The sequence below is a fragment of the Elephantulus edwardii genome, unplaced genomic scaffold (assembly GCF_000299155.1).
Source record: "Elephantulus edwardii isolate Elephantulus edwardi_28Jun2011 unplaced genomic scaffold, EleEdw1.0 scaffold00102, whole genome shotgun sequence".
Classification (NCBI taxonomy): domain Eukaryota; kingdom Metazoa; phylum Chordata; class Mammalia; order Macroscelidea; family Macroscelididae; genus Elephantulus; species Elephantulus edwardii.
Genome location: NW_006399852.1, coordinates 452,523 through 473,140, shown reverse-complemented (window position 1 = coordinate 473,140; position 20,618 = coordinate 452,523). Strand labels below are relative to the sequence as shown.

The following is a 20,618-nucleotide window of genomic DNA, read 5'->3' as shown; positions in this document are numbered from 1 at the left end:
AGGGGAAGACCCTCTATGAGGTGGATTGCTTCAGTGACTGGGGTAATCGGCATGGGTGTGTCAGAGGCAGTGAGTTTGGCACAGGTTAGAGCATGGTTTAGGGCTGTTGTACATGGGGTCGCTATGAGTCGCAAACGACTCAACGGCACATAACAACAACAACAACAATTATATATTTGAAAAAAATTAAACAAACAAAAACCTATCACAAATTTTGACAAGGAAGTGGAGAAACTAAAACCCTGCTCCACTGCTGGTGGGAATATAAAATGGTGCATTTGCTGTGGAAGTTTGGTGGTTTCTCCAAAAGATATAGTTGGCAAGCTGTCATGGGCCCCTATGTTGACTAGTAGTAACACTTTAGGGAGCTCTGATGGTCTACTGTTAAGAACCTGCACTACAATCCCAAAGGCACACAGTTTGCATCCACAAGCTGCTCTGCGGGAAAAGTCTGGGCAATCTCCTCCCATGTGATTTACTGCCTCTGAAAAATCTGCTGAAGGGTAATCAGAGCTCCTTAGAATTCCCATTTCATATACCTCCCCAATTCCACTGCTAAATGTCTACCCAAATGATCTGAAACAGTGACTCATCCACATGGACACCAATGTTCACTGCCGTATTACTCAAAATAGCCAGAAATGAAAACTAAACTGTCCATCAACGGAGTAATTAATAATATAAAATGCAGTTTTGAAGAAGCTGCAAGTCATGGAATGCTTGGATCTACCAGGAGCTCTGAAACGATCTTTTCCAAAGAATGCTTGAAGATAGCAGACCCTGAGCAACACCTTTAATTCTGACTTCAAGCTTTCAAGATTTTAAGACAGTATACTTCTGTTGTTTCAAGCACTACTTTACAGCTTTTCTAAAAAAATGTATTTTACTGACAAACATTTCATGCAATAAAAGGTTGTGAAAAGGAAAATCCATGCACATCCATGTTTATTGCTCAATTATTCCCAACAGCAAAGAGATGGAAGCAACCCACGTGACCATCAACAAACGAATGGATAGAAAAACTATGGTACATTTACACAATGGAATATTAGGCAACACTGAAAACAGTGAACACCCAAAACATTACACAACATGAGGAAGCCTGAGGACATTACACTGAATAAAATTTCTCAGTCACAAAAAGGACAAATACTGCATAGCACCACTGTTATAAAATAGGACAGATGAGAGGTTTGGGGAGAGAATGGGAAAGAGTGGATGGATGATGAAACTGCAGTAGTAGTTGAGGGGAACAGTCCAGAAGGAATATACAATTAGGTATTATATGCATGAACAAGGGGCACAATGTGGGGTGCAATGGGGAAGAAAATGTGCAACAATAAAAAAAGAAAAACTTACAACGTCCTAACTTAATTATTATCGATTCAAATTATACTACTGTGGGATTTAATAATTAAAAGGCTTTGAATCTGTGCTAACTAGAAGCCTTTCACAAGAAATATGTATTAGTTATGTGAGACAAAGTTTCCCTCCTTGCTGAAGAGCAGCCTGGCTGTGCTTCTGCCGAGTCAGACTGGCTGTTCTTACATCCCATGCCAGCACAGTAGCTCCAGCAAGCCCTCAGGAGGAGGGGGTCGGCTCCTGGAATTAGGACAGCATGTGTGTTAAGGTACAGAGTCAGCAAAGAAGATAAAGCCCCTCGATGAGATGGACTGACAGTGGCTGCATCAATGGCTCAATCAGGGCAACAACTGGGAGGCAGATGCAGGATCAGACAGAGTTTCGTTCACTATGAACTGGAGCGGACTCAATGGTACCTAACATTTGTTATACTCAATACACTGGACAAAAGAAAAACACTTTACTCTCCATTCTGTCATAACCTGACTAGGGATTATTATTAATACTACACATATTAGCATTAAAAAAGCATCACATTTTCTTAGAATAAAGGAAATGAACTTTTAAAAATTTAAAATAGCAATACATTTACACAGCTCTCCAACAGATTGAAAGATCTGAATTTTGCTTTTTTATTATCCCAGCAAATGTTACACTAGAGAAAATGATTTGGAAAATACAAATAGATTCATTAAAAACACAGGCTGATTATCGAGATCTACTACATTCAGAAGTATGCAAAACAATTTCGTTATGCTGCAAAGCCGTAATTCTTTTCCCTAACAAAGCATTATTTTATAAAACTGTAGTGTGGTCGCTGATTCAATTTGAGTATGAAATACTTATATACACAATACAATATAAAAGTGAACTGGTATAATGCCTTCCATGGAGAGATATATTAAGGCGCTTTACAAATACACCGATATGTTGACCCAAATTACTTTTTGCTTTAGATTAAAGCAAAGAAGCTAAATGTTTTACTTTAAATACCAAATGGGGTTTTTCTTCTATCTTTTTTTTTTCCTAAAGGTACTTTGGGTAACAACAGCAGCAATGTCTAAAAATCCTCCCACTGCATTCTCTAATTTCTAACATTAAGTCAGAATAAAACATTTTCACTCACAGTTTTGCACTTTGCAACAGCAGAAGGTAATAACTTTTTTAAAAAGTCAATTTCAAAGTGACTCCTTAGTCATACATTCTAGAGTTTCTATTACAAAGGTAGAAAAGATACAGCAATAGGGCCTGCCTTAGGGTATCACTGGACAATACATAATAGTATCTAAAATTACATAATTATAGAACACATTTTATAAATACTATTGATATGCATAAACAGGGATAAGTATAAGAAGACAGTACAATACTTTAAGGAGTGGGGAAATTATTTAAAAATGAAAACATGTGTAACCAATGTTTTCACTATTTCAGTTGAGAACATCTATATTTTTGATGTTGGAGTTCTCACTTTTTGGTCAGGAAAACGTTTTATAGCAGAACTGAACAAAATAAGACACCTGGTAAGCATATTTAAACTAGTAAAATTGCAGATACCAAAGGCAGATACTGCTTCAGGTGAACATATAAAGTGTATACTATCAAAATGAATTTGAAAAAAGCATGGAATATGTAGTGTCCATTACATCTGAAGAGCAAGGGCAATACAGATGAGATAATGGGGGACGGGAGAGGCAGACAGCACCTTAGTGTTCCTACAACGCAAGTGTAACAAAATTGGCTTTAAACTGTTGTTGCACCGTAATCCAAAAGTAAAATAACTAAGTGGAAATTTAAATAAACCTCACTGAAAAAAATCTCAACAAGCAAAAGTAAGATCTTTGCAATGTGAGTACTGGGGACCTAGTTTGTGCTGCACAGGATTCCATGAGACTGCTCAAATGTGCCATAAAGTTAAGGCTGCAATACCACTATGGTTCTTTTATAATTTTCTGATTAGAATAAAACTAACTATAGATTTCAGCACCCTCAAAATGTGTGTCTGAAAACATCTCAGTGCTGTACCGGTAAGAAAGATTATTCATAGAGGCATCACATGATACAAGAGGCCTTTTCCATGATGTATTATCAGAATTTATACAAAGATGTGCTAATCTTAGTACTGAAGATTAAATGAAAAGCTGAATTCTTAGTTTTATTCCAGGACAGGAGTCCTTTACCTAGAATCTGTGGTTCAATGTGTCAAGAACTCTCCTGAAGCACTAGGCAACATCAATGTGCATTTTTCTGGGATGATTCACAGTTTTAATTTCTCAAAAGGATGGGAGCACTCTGTGGCCTAGTGCTAAGAAGTTGCACTGCAATCCCATTACTCAAAAGGTCCAGTGACCACAAAAGACTACCATTCCAGGGAAGTGGTTCCAGCTGGGCTCCAAGGACTACCCAACAAAGGTGGAGAGTGTGAGCTAAATATGTATTTTGGCTTCTCCCCAAATCACCTGAAACCACTTTGCCTTCAAATTAATTGCAAATATGCCTTTAACGCATATATTTTCCCATTAGCTTTTAAATAAAGTTATGAGTTTGCAAATCACTAGAATTATTAATAGTGTTTTGAAAGAATAATTCATTATTAATGGTGCCAAAGAAAAGAAAATGTTAAAAAAAAACACAACAAACCAAAATATAAAAATTCACTAATGTCAGAAAAGAGCTCTTTGCTCCTTCCCTAAAAGAAACTAAATGTGTTTTGATTAAATATGTCATTCTTAAGCCCAAGCATATGTAACAAGTTTTTTAATGAATTAGGAGAATTTGAATTTTCTACTGTGACTATGTAACTTTTTCTACTATGTAACTTTTCCTAATTACTAATGGCAGTCTCAATTGAAGAGATAATGATTAATGTCCTCACCAATTAATAGGCTGTAACTGAAATCTAGTCAAATAGATTTTCCTTTACCAAGTACAGTCTGAAAGAAGAAAGCTATATTATTGATGACAAAATCAAAAGCAGTCACTACACAGAAATAAGTTTCTAATGAAGTTTCCCATAGATTGAGTATAGTTTTTCAAAAAGCAGAAAAAAGATTTTTAAATTTTAAAATAAAAAACATGAATGATCTTAGTTTTTAAAATTTTTTTTATGGCAGCTTTGTTTCCTTTTTAAATGGAAGCAGTATTAAAAACACCAACATAGAAAGAAAACTGGTAGTGCTTTAACATCTTCTAAAGCCAGTAAATCTTGAGAAAGAAATGCTAGATTACGTATCACACAGAGGGAAAACCAGAAAGGCTGTGCTGTTTTCCCTTCTGATGAACATACTGTCTCAACCCTGTATTTCCCGGTTGCAGGATGTGAACGACACAGGTTATCATGAGCACAGGATCCCTCACCAGGGTGATGGCTTATATGTATCAAAACCAAAGTCACAGGGAAAAAAGAAAAAGCTCAGATATGGGGTATGTTTCATATTTGGTTAAAGCAAGATGAAACTAAAACTGTCTTTCCAAGAAAAATCTCAAAAAACTCTTTTTAAAAAAGTTATTTAGCATATATACAAATAGATACCGGGCTTTTCCTTTTAAACAAAGCATTATAACTTTTTTAAATTTTAAGTACTTTAAGTACCAATAACTGAGTATAATATTGAATTTATAATTTACTTTCCTTATAACTTTTTTTTTCTAAATTACTGATTTAAAAGGTGGGAATAAATTAACTTTAAAGAGTTCCCATAATTTAGGAAAATAAAATAGTGTACACAGAGCACACATACATAGCTCTGTTTTATTTGCATATTTTTACTCTAAAAACCTCATAATTCCCTGCATTTGAGGCCTTTTTTTGCAAATGCATTACAGAATCATGGTTCAATTCTTTCCTAGCATGTTAAACATACACTAGATCACGACTTGTTATCTCTGAGCCTGCATGTAGATCGCCTTCATCTGACTGCTGCTCTGAACCTTGTGAATTCATGTATTCATATTCAATAGGTTTTGGATAGTTGTACGGGTACCCATTGTCATCAAAAAACCTCCGGAAGGTGAACTCATAGAAAGCATGCTCCGGGTGCTTTCCATTTTTATACCATCCATTCAGAGTGTCGTTCACATTTTCTTCCTCATTACCATCACTCCATAACTTATCAGGATCAACTGGATCAAAGTTGGACGTATCTGTTGGATGTGTGATTTTAGGAATGTATGAAGCAGACTGCTGTCTCAGGTCACTGGAGAAATCAATAGTTTTCAGAAAGGAATGTGCTTTTATCTCATCAGCACCATTCTTGCCTAAGCGGTCTTCTGGTCCTCGACAAAGTTTGATAATAAGGTCAGAGGCTTCGGGACTCAGCTTAGCTTGTGGTGGAATGTGAAGAGATGTTTGCCAGTTGATAACCTTCAACAAAGATTTTTTAAAAATTGAGAGAAGAAATAAAAACCAAAATCTAATTTTTCCTATAATTATCATTAACCTTTGTGGTTTTTCCATGGATTTTTGTGATGTTTCCCCCTCCACATCTTTATTAGCACATCACACCTCAAACTTAACACTTCCCCCTAGCTTCCTTGCATCTCTCTTACAGATTCACATCATGAGTTCCTGTAAGCCTTTGTGATTTCTATGGCCATTTCATTTTCAAAGCCTTTGCAGTGCTATTCAGATCCTACCTACATATGTGCCACCCAGTGGCCAGACCAATATCCTCATTATTATTATTCACTTTTGGGGTCCTAAAATAGCTGTTTCAAGCATTCTGTCCAGGTTTTAAAGCTACAGGAGTGGCATCCACTTCCTAAACATGCCTCTGGAAACTCTATGAACTTTGAAAATGATGAAGCTATAGAAAGGCTTCAGGCCTTTTGTTCATACGGTAGCTTGCTATGAGTCATGCTCAACTGGACAGCAATCAACAACAACAAAAAAGCTAGATATGATGAAAAGTTATTAGAGTGTGCTATTACATCTTATTCAAAACCATCATCTCTGACTGGTTTTGTTTAATTAATATTATTGTCATTCATATACATTGTGTTCCATGCATGTACACTGTGTTTTATACAATCTTTCATTTGTATTATATTTCATTCATGTATAATATGGGGTCTCCCGTCATAATCACCTTACTAATAAATACATTCGTGAAAGTGTATAAACCAGGTACTTCATATCTCTGGATGATTGTAAAGGTTTTTTCCTCATTAGTTTTCAGCAGTTTGACCATAATGTTCATCATATGTGGTGGTGGTGTTAAGTGCTGCAACAAGTTGACTATGACTCACAGTGATCCTATGAACAATGATCTGTTCTGTCCTTTTAGACATCCTACTTTGCACCATTTGGGAGTCATTTCAATTATTAAATTCTCACTACTACTATGCACAGAGACATCTGATGGTCTACTGGTAAAAGGCTGCACTGCAATCCAAATGGCATGTGGTCTGAATCTACCTGCTGTTCTGTGGCAGAAGAACGGGCAGTCCCCTCCCATGTGACCTACTGTCTCTGGAAACTAACTGGAGGGTCAGCTATAAGTCGGTTCTGATCTGATGGCACACAACAACAGCTATACCTAAGAAGCTCTGGTGGCCCAGGAGTAAGGAGTTGCATTGTCAGCTCAAAGGTTAAGTGGTTCAAGTGAACCAGCTGCTCCACAAGACAAAAATGGGTAATCTCTTCCCGTGTAATTTACTGCCTCTAAAAACCCGCTGGAGGGTCAGCAACGAGTCAGCTCCAACTCCAACGTACATAACAACAACAGCTATCTATATACAGAAGCAGCTCTGAAAGTGTAGTCCTTAGGGAGTTGGGCTTCTAACGTAAAGGTAGTGCCTCGTTGCTGATTCAAATCAACCAGCAGTTCTGGGGACAAAGACAGACAATCCCCTCCTGTATGATTTACAGCCTTGGGAACCTGCTAAAGGATTAGTTATGAGTCACTTCCAACTAGACAGCAATGAGTTGACTCATTCTATATACAACTCAGAAAAATTTCATGGGGCTACAGGTACTTGGCTACTAAATGAAAGGTTAGTGGTTCAAACCACCTACTGTTCCTCGGGGGCGGGAATGAGGCAATGTGCTCCCATAGATTTACAGCCTTGAGGACCTGATGTGGAAGTTCTACTCACTCCTCTACTCACTCCTCTGCTCACTCTGATTAGGCAGCTGAGCTGGAATCAACTCAATGAGAGTTAGTAGGTATATAGCAAAGATATTTATCTTCTTACAAATTACTTCCTTGAAGTAAGTTTCAAAAAGAATATTGGAATATTGGTTGTTGGAGCTTACTCTTTACTTAAAAAGAATGTTACTAAATTACTTAATGTTATTGAAGCTAATCATTATATTTTCAAGCCTATTGTTATCACTGTGGTTGTATTTTTAAGACTGAAATGATTAAAGAGTCCCACACTCAAATGCTACAGAGTCCTTGACTTACCTTCATTTGAGTTTCTAATGGTGTCTGTGCCAAGAAAGGAGGTTGTCCTACCAACATTTCAAAAAGAATGACGCCAACACTCCACCAATCACATAACTGTGTATATCCTAAAATTAAAATCCAAACTTTCGGTTATTCATAGGCACTTTATTAAAAAATCATTCAAGATTAATAAAAATTAAGATTTAATCACTAGGTTTATTTTTACAATTAATATTTTTACTATATAGCAAAAGAAATAACACATTCTAGTATAAGTATTGGCTAGTCTAAAAGTAGGGTGCTCTGGTGGCATAGTGGTATGAAGATGTACTGCAATCCCAAAGGCACACAGTTCAAATCCACCAGCCGCTCCATGGGAGAAGAACAGGCAATCTTCTCCTGTGCTGCCTCTAAAAACCCGCCAGAGGGTCAGACATGGGTCAGTTCCAACTCGATGGTACACAACAAAACAGTCTAAAAATATACTGAGGATTACTTTTGAGACTAATAAATGCTTTACCTGTTCGTAGCAACACTTCGGGTGCAATATAATTGGGAGTCCCAACCAAAGAATGTGCCAGGCATCGCTGGTGCTGGCGTGCAGCTCTCCGCTCTAGTGGCTTCAATCTATCTGCACATCGACAGTTAGAGGGGTCGCCCCATTCATTACTGAAATCCATACTATCTTGTCGTGGATGGTCACCTACACAGTTTAAAAAAAAAAATTAATAAATGAAAATAAAAAATAAAAGCAACAAGGGCAAATGTAAGCCTACATTCCATTTCATTTTATAACATTTTGGTTTGGAGTTAGCAAATTCTGTGTTGCCATAAGCTAAAACACATTCTGCATGTATTTAGTGTAAATTATGACAATAGAAATAATACAATTAGGACTAAGAATTTTCAAACTGCTCCCCCTTACTGTGACATTTTCAAACAAATTAGTGTTTCCAAAAACACAGTAAGAAAAGACTATGTTCTCATAGGCTGCTACATTCTACTGGAGGAAAAAAAAACCACACACACAAAATAAATATATATAAGGAAAAGTGCTGTATTCCATGCAGAGAATTTAAATGGGATGATACGATAAATATGAGCAGATGGCTGCACCATGGGTGGTTAGGAAAGAATCACCATAAGGTGACAGACAGTTAAGCAAAAAAACAAGTGCGACTCAACCATTTAAAAACCCAAGGCGGGCATTCCATACAGAAACAACAGAGAAAGAGGAGGATGACCTGTAACAGAGAGAATGGAAAGGAATGGAGCGGGAGCTAATGCAAGTGGGTTTCATATCCAAGAAGAAATGATTTACATATTATTCCAAATACCAATCTAAAAAATTCCTCAAATCCACTGCCAGTAATTTGATTCCATCTCGTTCATGGTGACTCCTGTGTTACAGACTGAAACTACTCTCTAAGGTTTCCTTGGCTGCCACCAGCTAAGACGTAATGTATATGTATTTAATGTGAAATTATGACAACATAAATTCCACAGAGGAAGCAGTCCACCAAGAAGTTCTGCTGGGAGCTGTTGAGTAGGTTCAAATCACTGTTTGGGTTAGTAACGGACTGCAAACCACTTATGCCACTCAGGGGCTCCATGTACACTGGGAAGCTACTGGAAATTTGAAGCAAGCGAATAACAATATCTGATTTCTCTTTAAAAAACTGAAACCAACAACAAACCCTCCAACGGTTGTGTGGAGAATAAATCAAAGATTAGACAAAAGTGCAAACACGTACTACTCAAAGTCGAATATAGGTGAGCTTGCACTGCAATGGTAATAATGGAGATGGGGACAAGTATACAGATTTGTCACCTACACAGTTAAAAAAAATTTAAAAATAAAAGCAACTAGGGCAAATGTAAGCCTAAATTCCATTTCATTTTATAACATTTTGGTTTGGAGTTAGAAAATTCTGTGTTGCCATAAGCTAAAACACATTCTGCATGTATTTAGTGTTAATTATGACAATAGAAATAATTAGGACTAAGAATTTTCAAACTGCTCCCCTTTATTGTGACATTTTCAAACAAATTAGTGTTTCCAAAAACACAGTAAGAAAAGAAATTAAAAGACGTACTGTGATGGGAAAGTCTGTTGTTAGGAACCTCTCCAAAGCACTGAAGAGCAATGGTGTCTCTCTCGAGACTAAGGTGCGTCTGATACAGGCCATGGTCTTTGCTATCACTTGTTATGCATCAGAGAGTTGGACAATGACTAAGGAGGACAGAAGGAGAATTGAGATACCTTTGAGCTTTTGGTGCTGGAGAAGAGTATTGAGGGTACCATGGACTGCTAGGAAAACAAACAGATTCATCCTGGAGAGGGTTAAACTGGGCGGCTCCTTGGAGGCAAGGATTCTGAGGCTCCGTCTAACATACTTTGGTCATGTTGTAAGGAGGGACCGGTCCTTGGAGAAGGACATCATGCTTGGGAGGGTGGAGGGACAGCACAGGAGGGGAAGGCCCTCTATGAGGTGGATTGATTCAGTGACTTGGGTAATTGGGATGGGTGTATCAGAGACGGTGCGATTGGCACAGGACAGAGCAGAGTTTAGGGCTGTTATATACATAGGGTTGCCATGAGTCGCAAGTGACTCGATGACACATAATAACAACGATGACAACTTGTTTATAAGTATGTGGAAAGCACAGGTAAAAAGAGACTGATGGATAACTAAATGGGTAGTGGAAATGTTAAATACAAAAAGCTGATTAAAAGTCATGTGATAAAAGCAAAAACAAACCAAAAAAAACCATCTTCTCTAAAGATTTCTCAGAATCAAGTCACTGCAGAAATCAAGAATTTCAGAGAGAGTCACTGGCATCTCTCTTACTGCTCTCAAGGTCGTTCTGACTCCTGACAATCGTCCAGCAGGTTTCTGAGGCTGTAAATCTTAACTGTAAGGGACGGTCCACCTTTCTTTTGGTGGACTTTTAGTCCACCAATGCAACATACAATAAATAATGCCAGAAGAGCTTCCTCACTGACACAGAGGTGGTTTTTAAAGCCAGAGGGCTGGATGAAGTTACCTAAAGCAATGTATATAAAATTAACCGAACAGTAATACAACTGGATGTTTAAAATATAAGCTTCTCCTTTTCAGTGGATATTTTTAGTCTGAAGACTGGGACAAGATCTAAGAATCACATTTTAAAGAGCCCCAGGAGATTCCAATAAATCTGGGTAGATAATGGACAGCGTCATATTGAACATTACAGGAAATTCAGCTGTCTCAATTCCACCCTTTCAATGTCTTGTATTCATATAACAGTACATACCTCTGAGGAATGCTGGGAGCATTAAATAACAAAGAATTACTGCATCTACTACATAATAAGTGTTCAACAAATGTTGGATCCACTGCCTTTTCCACTGTATCTTGGTGAGGCAGTGTGGAAACAACAAGGGTCCTGTGATGGGTCAAAACTGACTCAAAGTTTAGCCCTTACACTTATTTTCTGTGTGACTCTGAGCAGGTTATGTTATCAACTAAATCTCTGTTTATTAATCCTGCTTCAATTTCTGAATAATAGATAAGATCATGGACAAAAGAGTTCAGGCAGAGAAAATAAATGTTACATAGAACATCAGGGATAAATCTCAAACAGGAAATAAGCCAACAAAGAACACATGCATGTTGATAAAGAAGACGATATAGAAAACAATTACATTTAGATAAAGTTCAAACATAGTAAAATGAATATACAGTTTATTACATACATAAGTACGTTATATGTATGAATGTACATGAGGTATAAAAGTATAAAGAAAAGCACAAATTCTGAAATAATGGTTTTCTCTGTGGAAAAGAAAAGGGAAATGATTATTTAGCATGAGTCATGATTGACTCATTGGCAAGTGGTTGCATTTGTTTTTAAAGTATTAATAACCTTTTCCTTCAACAATAGCGAAGCTCAATAGGGCAGCAAACAACAAATGCTGGTGAGATTGTAGAGATATTGGAACTCAAATTCACTGATGGTGAGAATGAATATAAAATGGTACAATCACTATGGAAGGCAGTCTGGCGCTTTCTCAAAAAGTTGGAAATAGAAATACCATTTGATCCAGCAATTCCACTACTAGGAATATACCCTAAAGAAACTAAAGCCATGACTCAAACAGATGTATGCACACCCATGCTGCAATATTCAATGGAAGCAACCCAAATGTCCATCAACAAACAAATGGCTAGAAAAACTGTGGTACATTCACACAATGGACTATTATGTATCACTGAAAAACAATGAACTTGTAAAACACAATATGGGTAAGTACAGAAGACATTATACTAAGTGAAATATCTTAGTCACAGAAGGACAAATACTGCATATAAAAACGACTGATATGGTAGTTTAGGGGAGAATAGGAAAAGAATAGATAGATAATGAAATCTGCACTGGAACAGATGAGAGGAAGGATTTTCTGAAAGTAATGTATGATTAAACAGTATATGTATGACAACAATCTGGAACAAGAAGTACATTACAAAACAGGGCTTCAGGAGAGGGAAGGGAGAAAATGTGTACCAATGAAGGAATGAAAACCCAACCTTTCTGTAAATGTCAGTTAAAATCACAAAAAGGAGGGGAATTAAAGTATTAATAATCTAGTTTATAAGCTAAATGGTGACTATGAAACTTACTTTATGTGGCATTTCCAAATAACAAAATGCAAAGAGGTTAACTGAAAAATGCTAATAGCATTTAGAAATACTTGAATCTAACACATCTCTTCATTTTATAATAGAATTGATTTTATCAAGAGCCAGGACTTAACCCCAGTCTTCTGGGTCCTGTGACACAACCACTTTATATTTTATTACATTAATAAATCACAGCAACACAAATGAAAACAAACTTCAAGATTTCACTCACCACTCTGATAGTATTTAGAATCGTGCGTCCATCTGAAGCCAGTGCAGAGGCCGAAATCAGTCAATTTAATATGTCCATCACGATCGATCAAAATATTATCAGGTTTAATATCTCTATGAATAAAACCCATTTTATGAACACTTTCAACTGCACAAGTAAGTTCCGCTATGTAGAATCGTGCTAGATTTTCTGGAAAGATGCCCAATCTAATTAAAAGACTCATCATATCACCTCCAGGAATGTAGTCCATTACAAAGTATAAATTGTCCTTATCTTGAAATGAGTAATACAGACGAACTACCCATTCATTGTCTGCTTCAGCCAGAATATCTCGCTCAGCTTTAACATGAGCAACTTGATTTCGAAGCAAGACATCTTTTTTTCGAAGCGTTTTTGTTGCATACAAAGCTTTAGTATCTACTTTTCTTGCTAGACAGACTTCACCAAAGGCACCTATTCCTAGTGTCTTTATCTTCACGAACATAGACTTGTCCATTTTAGCTCTTTTAAGACGAATGTAATTAGACTCTTTTTGGCAAAGCATCTTTCTCATTTGATCCTGGGCATCTTGAGATAATCCAACCTAGGCAAATAAACTAAGTATTAAAAAAGGAATTATCATCTTCCTATACTGAATATCAAATAATAGTTTGAAAAGTTCAGGCATATACTTAAGGGTTAAATGTGTAATAATTTTTAATAAGCATGTTAGAAATCTAGAATATGGTTCACAGAAAATTAATTATAAAAAGTGCAACTAAAGGAATAGTTAATAGGCTACACCAAGTGAGTATACAGACTGTGCTGCTGGGTTTAAGTAGAAGAAAATACCAATGGTCAGCTTTTATACTTTTCTCTATTCCAAACACACACATATGGTCCTAATGTGCAATTGTAAAGTATCAATTAACATGCAACTTCATCTACATCTTCATGCATATTCACCCCTAATTTTAGACTGCCTTCATTATGTCTCTCTTGGTGGAATGTTAGGCCTAAATGATTCTTTCCTTTGTGAGGGGAAATTCTTCCACTCTTGGTTCATTTGTGAATAACTAAGAGGATGAATGCTGCAGAGATTGTGAAGACGGCACAGGATAGGATGTTCATAGGGTTGCTATTAGTTGTACTCAACTCTATGGCACCTAACAACAATAAGGGATGACGAGGAACGTCAGGAGGCTTGGTGGTAAGGAGTTGTGCTGCCAACCCAAAGGTATATTGTTTGAATCCACTGGAAGCTCTGACGGAGAAAAAATGAGCAATCAACTTCCATGCACTTTACTGCCTATGAAAACCCACTGGAGGGTCAGCTATCAGTTACAACTCAATGGTACACAACAGCAACAACAAAGGATAACAGAAGAATTGAGAGGTTTCAGTTGTGGTGTTGGAGAAGAGTACTAAATATTCTATGGACAAAGTAAAACCAGTGTGTTTTTTTTTGGAAGCAAAGACAGTGAAGCATCTTCTCACATACTTTGGCATAGCTGTTAAGAGGACCCAGTCCTTGGCAAAGAACATCATGCTTAGAAAGAATGGAAGGTCAGCTTAAGATAGCAAAACTTTCAATGATAGAGACTAATACAGCAACTCAAGTATATCAGATATGAGGATGGCACAGGATAGTGCACGATTCAGATCATTGTCCATAGAATGAGTCATAGTCCACTAGACAGCCTCTAACATCAACAGGTTCTTTTATTCTCAAAGGCATTGTTTTCAAGGAGAACAAAACAATGCCTGCTCTAAAGTAAACTACTCTTTCCTCAATCTTAATAAGCAGACAACAGTGATTAATAGCCAGTCTTATTTCTTTCTTGGACATTTGGTTAAGAGTGGGAGTTACAGTCCACCACTAAAACAAATACAAAGAGTTAATTATCCTATTTAAAAAGAACATGTTTGCTTGCAATAGAATCTTTCAGATATCTTGGTCAAAGTACAGTTACTGTGATGTACAAAGATATAAAAAGGAAAATTAAAAACAAAAACTTCCTTTTAAGTAAGTACCTGGACTTAGAAGGCAGGGTCAGTTTATTGTAAGTCAATTGATAAAAAAAACAATTTTTTTAAAAAAAGCAATAAAATGGTTTAAATAAAGAACTTCAACTGGAAAAGAATCTTTCATTCTAAAGCCCAATCAAAATATAGCCACATCAAGCTTCTGTTAGGATGCATATCTGCATGCAAAATCTCGAAGGGTAGCATGCCAGTCTTAGTACAGAACTGTTTCTCTCAAAATCTTACTTGCCTACAAAGTAATGGAGGCTATAGAAGTCAGCAAAGCTTCCAACACCATAAAAGTCTAAATCAGCTATTAGTGAAAGTGAAGAGGAAAAAGAATCTAAGAAAATACATAGACAGACTTTAGTAAGAAATCCTGAGACCAAAAATATGCATAAGTCATTCAGATTGTCCTGTTATTTCTCATCTGAAATTCAATTTGTAGTTGGATAAAAACATTATAAAATCAGATTGAGAAAAATTTTTCAAAAGACTGACTCCTGCAAATACGTTAGGAATTTCAATCACGCATTTAAGCCTCTTTGGTTATGAGACATTTAAGATTAGCAGTCAAATATCTGAACTTTAATAATATATGATAAAAACAATAACAATGATAGTGCCAAAATGGCTACAACTAATAAAGAAGTCTAATCAGAATTGAATGGATTGATTTGGTGACCAGGCAATCGGGATGAGTGTGTTGGAGATTGGCACAGGGCAGAGTTTAGAGCTGTTGTACATAGGTTCACTATGAGTCGCAAGCGACTCGACGGCACATAACAACAACAACAATCAGAATTTAGATTCATTAAAATGAGTAATCTCTTTTTTAAGAATTACCTGACATTTTTAGCTGGGTTCCTCCCCCCCAATGCATTATATAAAAAAGAAATTAGAAAGAAAATTAACTGAAGGCAGATAGCTCAGACTTCCAATTAAGGCGGAGATGGTAAATAAACCCATAATCTACTGCAAGTAAAATTTAAGTTTCTTAAGTGTACCAAAAAATGGGAGCTAGAAATTTCCTGCTTTATTTTCATTTTTTTCTGCTTTATTTTTAAATGTTGAATGATAACGTTCAATTTTCACCTAACTACTTTTCTTATTTACCTGTATTTATCAAAGATAGACCAGAAAATCTTGAAATATTAAAATAAGGTCTCACAATCAAAAGTACTATAATATATACTTTCTTTATATTAAGAAAAAACACTAGATAACAATATTTTAAAATAAACATGAAATGGACATCAAATATGAGAAGAAATATTTTACAAGGCTTTACCCGCATCATTTCATTCTCTAACTGCTTTTTACGATGCAGACGCTGCTGGTGAGATTTGAGAACATTTTCCACATGTTGCTCCATAAAGAACTTAAATGCCTGTGGAGAGTAACTCTGAATACGAGATTCCCTTCGCTCTTCATCTTTCTTATTTTTTCTAACAGTAATAGGTGAAGTTGTAATCTGTTTCTTTTCTTTATCTCCACTATCAACAGTTTCATAACTTTTTTCACCCTCATCTTCCTTGGGTAAGCTAGGCTGATCCTCTTTGCCAGGTTTATTTATCGATTCATACGGAGGAACAGAGGAGTTCTGGTGTAGCAGATGTTTAGGATAAGGCGGTGGTGGGCCTTGATAGCTTGGCGCTTCAGCCACAGGTGGCATAACAGTCACATTTGAAGTGGTACTCTCAGGAAAAGGATTGGACTGAACAGTCTGAACTGGCTGTGGGATCCAGGAAGGGTGTGTCGGTGCTAAAGCAGTCTGGAGTTCTGGCTTTAATACACGAATGCTTTTCACAGGTTGTTGAATAGGAGCTGGTGTAATTGCTGTTACTGTTGTAGCTGAAGGCTGAGAATTAGTAGAGTGACTTGTTCGATTCCCCAGTGGATTATTAAAAGAATTTGACCTCACTGGTATGTTCGGTTGCCATGTCGGGATTTCATGGCCACTGCCTGGGGATGACTGGGCTGGAGCAGAAGATGACTGAGGCCAAGTGGTTCCAGGTACATTAATGTTATAAAGTTCCATGTTGTGACTATTTCGGTTTGGCACCATCATAGACTGAGGAATATTTCCATTCGTATATGATGAAGGAGCAGCAGGTCCCCCTGTTTGTAAAGTCGAAGGATTCTGTCCATTAGCTGGGGCCAAAGGATATGGAGGGGGTGGCTGTCGATTCACAGCACCAGTAGGGACAACAGTTTGGTGTATCAAAAAGTCAGTTTGACCATTCCCATTCTGAATTCCAGGCCTTCCTGGTGGGAAGTTAAATTTGTTAGAACTCTGCATGATGATTGGCTGTCTGCCCACAGGAACAGAACTCATGCCTCTCTGTCCCTGACTGGGTGGGTTCATTGGGGAAGTGGTAAGAGGTGGTGGTGGATAGCCCTCCTGCCATGGCCCAGGTGGAACAGGAACAGGAGAGATTCGGGAGATTACATATTCCATGTTACCAGAATATCGCTTTGTTTGGGAGTTTGGTTCCCATGAGGGAGGAGGAGGTGTTGTACCTCTTGGAGGGGGAGTCTGGCCTCTTGGAGCGGGTGGAGGCGTGACACTCCTTACTTGAGGTGGTGGCAGGGGGTTTACTCTCTGTCCGTTACTAGAATGAGCCTGAGAAAATGCTGCTATGCCAGATCCCGACAAAGGTCTTCCTACGTCAGGCTGCAAGTTGGGACTTTCCGAACGATACACCACAGCATCTCCCAGGCCCGGGCCATGTCTCTGAGGAACTAAGGATTCTTTGGAACCTTTCCAGCTTTGTTTACGATTGATTGATTGTTGTACAAGTCCTATGATGAGAAAAGAAAAAGAAAAAAGAAATTAGCAGGTATTTAACTTATTTTTCAAAACTTGGCATCTACTTCACCAAAGAAGACATTCAGATGGCTAAGAAACACATGAAGGAATGTTTAAAATCTCTAGCTCCAAGAGAGATGCAAATCAAAACAACTATGAAATGTCATCTCACTCCAGTAAGAATAGCAAAATCTAGCAGAACAGCAAACATCAAATGCTGGTGAGGTTGTGGAGAAACTGGAACCCGTATTCACTGTTGGTGGGAGTGTATAATGGTGTAACCACTATGGAAGGCTGTATGGTTCTTTCTCAAAATGTTGCAAATAGAAATACCATTTGACCCAACAATTCTACTACTGGAATTTACCCTAAAGAAACCATCACCGCCACCCAAGCAGATATATGCTCAACCATGTTATTGTGGCTTTGTTTGCAATAGCAAAGAGCTGGAAACAACCCAAGTGCCCATCAACAAACGAATAGCTACAGAAGCTCTGGTGTATTCACACAATGGAATATTATGCCGCACTGAAAAACAAGGAACTCATGAAATATTAAACAAAATTGATGACCCTGGAGGACATTATGCTAAGTGAAATATCTCAGTCACAAAAGGACGAATATTAGATAAGGCAACTTGTAAAATGGGACTGACATAGGGGTTGAGGGAAGGCAGAGAAGGAGGGAAGGAATGATGTATACTGCATTGAAACAGATGAGGGAGAGAACTGTTTAAAAGACATATATGATTGGGTATTATTGTCAAGACAGGAGTACAGAATGAAGTCTGCATGTGGAGTGGACTTGGGGGGAGGGGTTGCATAAGAATGAGTTTTTCTTTTACTTTCCAATGAGAAGAGTGAATTAGGGAGGAAGAGGGTGGGCAGGGAGAAAAGTGCTACAATGAATGACTAGAAACCTTAAGTCTCTGTAAACTTTCATTAAAATTAATAAAAAAAAAATTAAAAAAAAACTCAGCATGAATTTTGGCACTAATGTTCAATTCTTTTTCAAAAATTACAAAGTTTCAAATTTCAGTATGTAGTTTAATTTTTACCTTAAATTGATTTCTTTTCTTACTCGATAATACATTCTCAGGTAGTTCTGGTGGTCTAGTGGGTAAGGAATTGTGCTGGCAACCCAAAGGCACTTAAATCCATCAGCTATGATTTACAGGCTCTGAAAAGCCACTGCAGGGTCAGCTATGAGTCAGTTCCGCCTCGACGACAATGACTTGTCTCTGAATACATCTGCATGGTTTAAACGGCAAAGGGTTTGTGTTTTTTTTTAATCAGTTTTCTGTGGATGAGAACAGAGATGTGGAGAGGCCATGATAGATACAAAAGTTAGATAAAATGAGGAAAATTTGGACTAAGAAGATGAGAGTAGAGAAAAGTGAATGAATACAAGGGGATAAATCTGAGTTTAGTCACAGAGATGCTTACAGAGAAGAATGACACAGCATTTTGTTTAGGAAAAGAAACAGGTGAATCTAACTAATATTGAGGTGGAATTCTTCCAAATATGCCAAAGGTCAGAACTGACAGACATAAATACAGAGAAAACGTGTCATCATGAAAAAAAAACAAAAAACTAATTAAGAACCCCACACAAAATGGAAAGGTCAATAACATCTTGGGAGCAGGGAATTCTATCCCATAAATAAATAAAATAAAAAAAAGAGTTAAGTGTTCAGAATATACAGTTTAATTCTTCACTTTCCCCTAGGCTGGGCAGCTTTAGGAGTCTGGAACTTCAAGGAAAATCACTGCACAAGTCAGTTCAGTTCTCTGGCAATCTGCTCAGTCTCATCTTCACCTTATCATTCATCTAGCTCTTACCAGTAAAAATCCGAGTCTCTTCAATCCAAGAATACATGGTCAATCTCTGCTGCCCTGTGCCTCCCATAAAACCTGCCATGTTTGACCCTCTACTTCCCAGACTCTTGCACTGTGCCCTCTAGTCCTGCTGGTGTAGAGTGAGAAAATCCCTCATCTCTTCTCCCTTTCCTGCCATCTCTTTAAAGTTGGTTACCATCACTTGACATTACATTCTTTGTAGCTCTTGGAAATTAAGATTTTCTTTAAAAATAAAATGGGGAGGAGGAGGGGGGTGGGGGGCTGGGGACAGAACCGAGGTCCCCTCCCTGTGGCTCAAAGCCAGTGTGAATAGTACAAAACCTACAGCCACTTGGGGTAAAAAACCAAAAACCAAACCAAACCCAGGAAACCTAAAAGACCCAGCAGGCGTTTCCCATCTGGCTGCCGCGCTCACTTGCGGCCCTTGGGCACTTTGGGGACTCTGGGCTTGGCGGCCACTGGCTTCTTGGCTTTGCTGCTTTTGTCCTTCTTGCACCGCCCGGGTCCTTCTTGTGCTCTTGTGCTCCCGCTTCGGGCTTCTTGCTCTTGGCAGGCTTGGAGTCCACGTGTCCCCGCACGCTGGGGGCTGCCTTCTTGGCCTTGTGTGCGGTGAGCGCGGGCGTGGGCAGGGCCCCTGCTCCGCTCCCCTCCGCCCTCTAGCTTCCTGCAATTGAGCTTGAAGGACCCGACCTGCTGGCGCCAGTGCCCTTCACCTGCAGGTGTCGTTCTGCACCAGCGCCTTGATGGAGTACCTGAGGTCCTGGGACCCCAAACACCATCCATGTGATGAGCCTGTGTCTACCATCTCTCATTACTACAGACCCGGCTGCTCTCTGACACCTCCACTTGGCCTCTAACTCAGACATGTGTCTACCCCTGAAATCTACCGGGATCCATCCAGTTCACGTCCCCGAAGCTCCCACTTCTTGATCCTTCCATGGTGCCCCACCCCCCCAGGCCTCTGCACAGCAGAGGAAGCAGAAAGGACTCAGATCCTGCCTTGCCTTTGATTAAGGATCTCTGCATAAAGACTGGTTTCTCAGGAGTGTGGCGAGGTCTGCCTTTGCTGTGTAGGATTTCACCCTAACTGCTTCGTCTACAATGGCCGTGAGAGTAAGGCTGGGTACTGGGATTGCTGGTCTGGATGAGACTGGCTCCCTCACCACCTGCACGTGTTACCTGCCTTGATCTTCCTCAGTTGTTGGAGTGGCTGAATACTGGACTTCACCTCTACTTCTGCTCATCATGTCAGAAGCCACAAATAAGGCCAAAGATTCTTTTTCTTTGCTTTTTTTT

At 38.3% G+C, this 20,618-nt stretch overlaps 1 protein-coding gene across 1 annotated transcript in view; it reads right to left on the bottom strand.

Annotated features, from left to right (window-relative positions):
- Positions 1-5,215: 5,215 nt before the first annotated feature.
- The window catches only part of LATS1 (large tumor suppressor kinase 1), a 49,699-nt gene continuing 34,296 nt past the window's right edge, over positions 5,216-20,618 (bottom strand). The window contains exons 3-7 of the mRNA XM_006891643.1: positions 15,943-17,456; positions 12,648-13,230; positions 8,272-8,454; positions 7,770-7,876; positions 5,216-5,725 (exon numbers count right to left, since the gene is read on the bottom strand). Coding sequence (XP_006891705.1) covers positions 5,216-5,725; positions 7,770-7,876; positions 8,272-8,454; positions 12,648-13,230; positions 15,943-17,456 — 2,897 coding nt within the window. The remainder of the gene's footprint in view (positions 5,726-7,769; positions 7,877-8,271; positions 8,455-12,647; positions 13,231-15,942; positions 17,457-20,618) is intronic.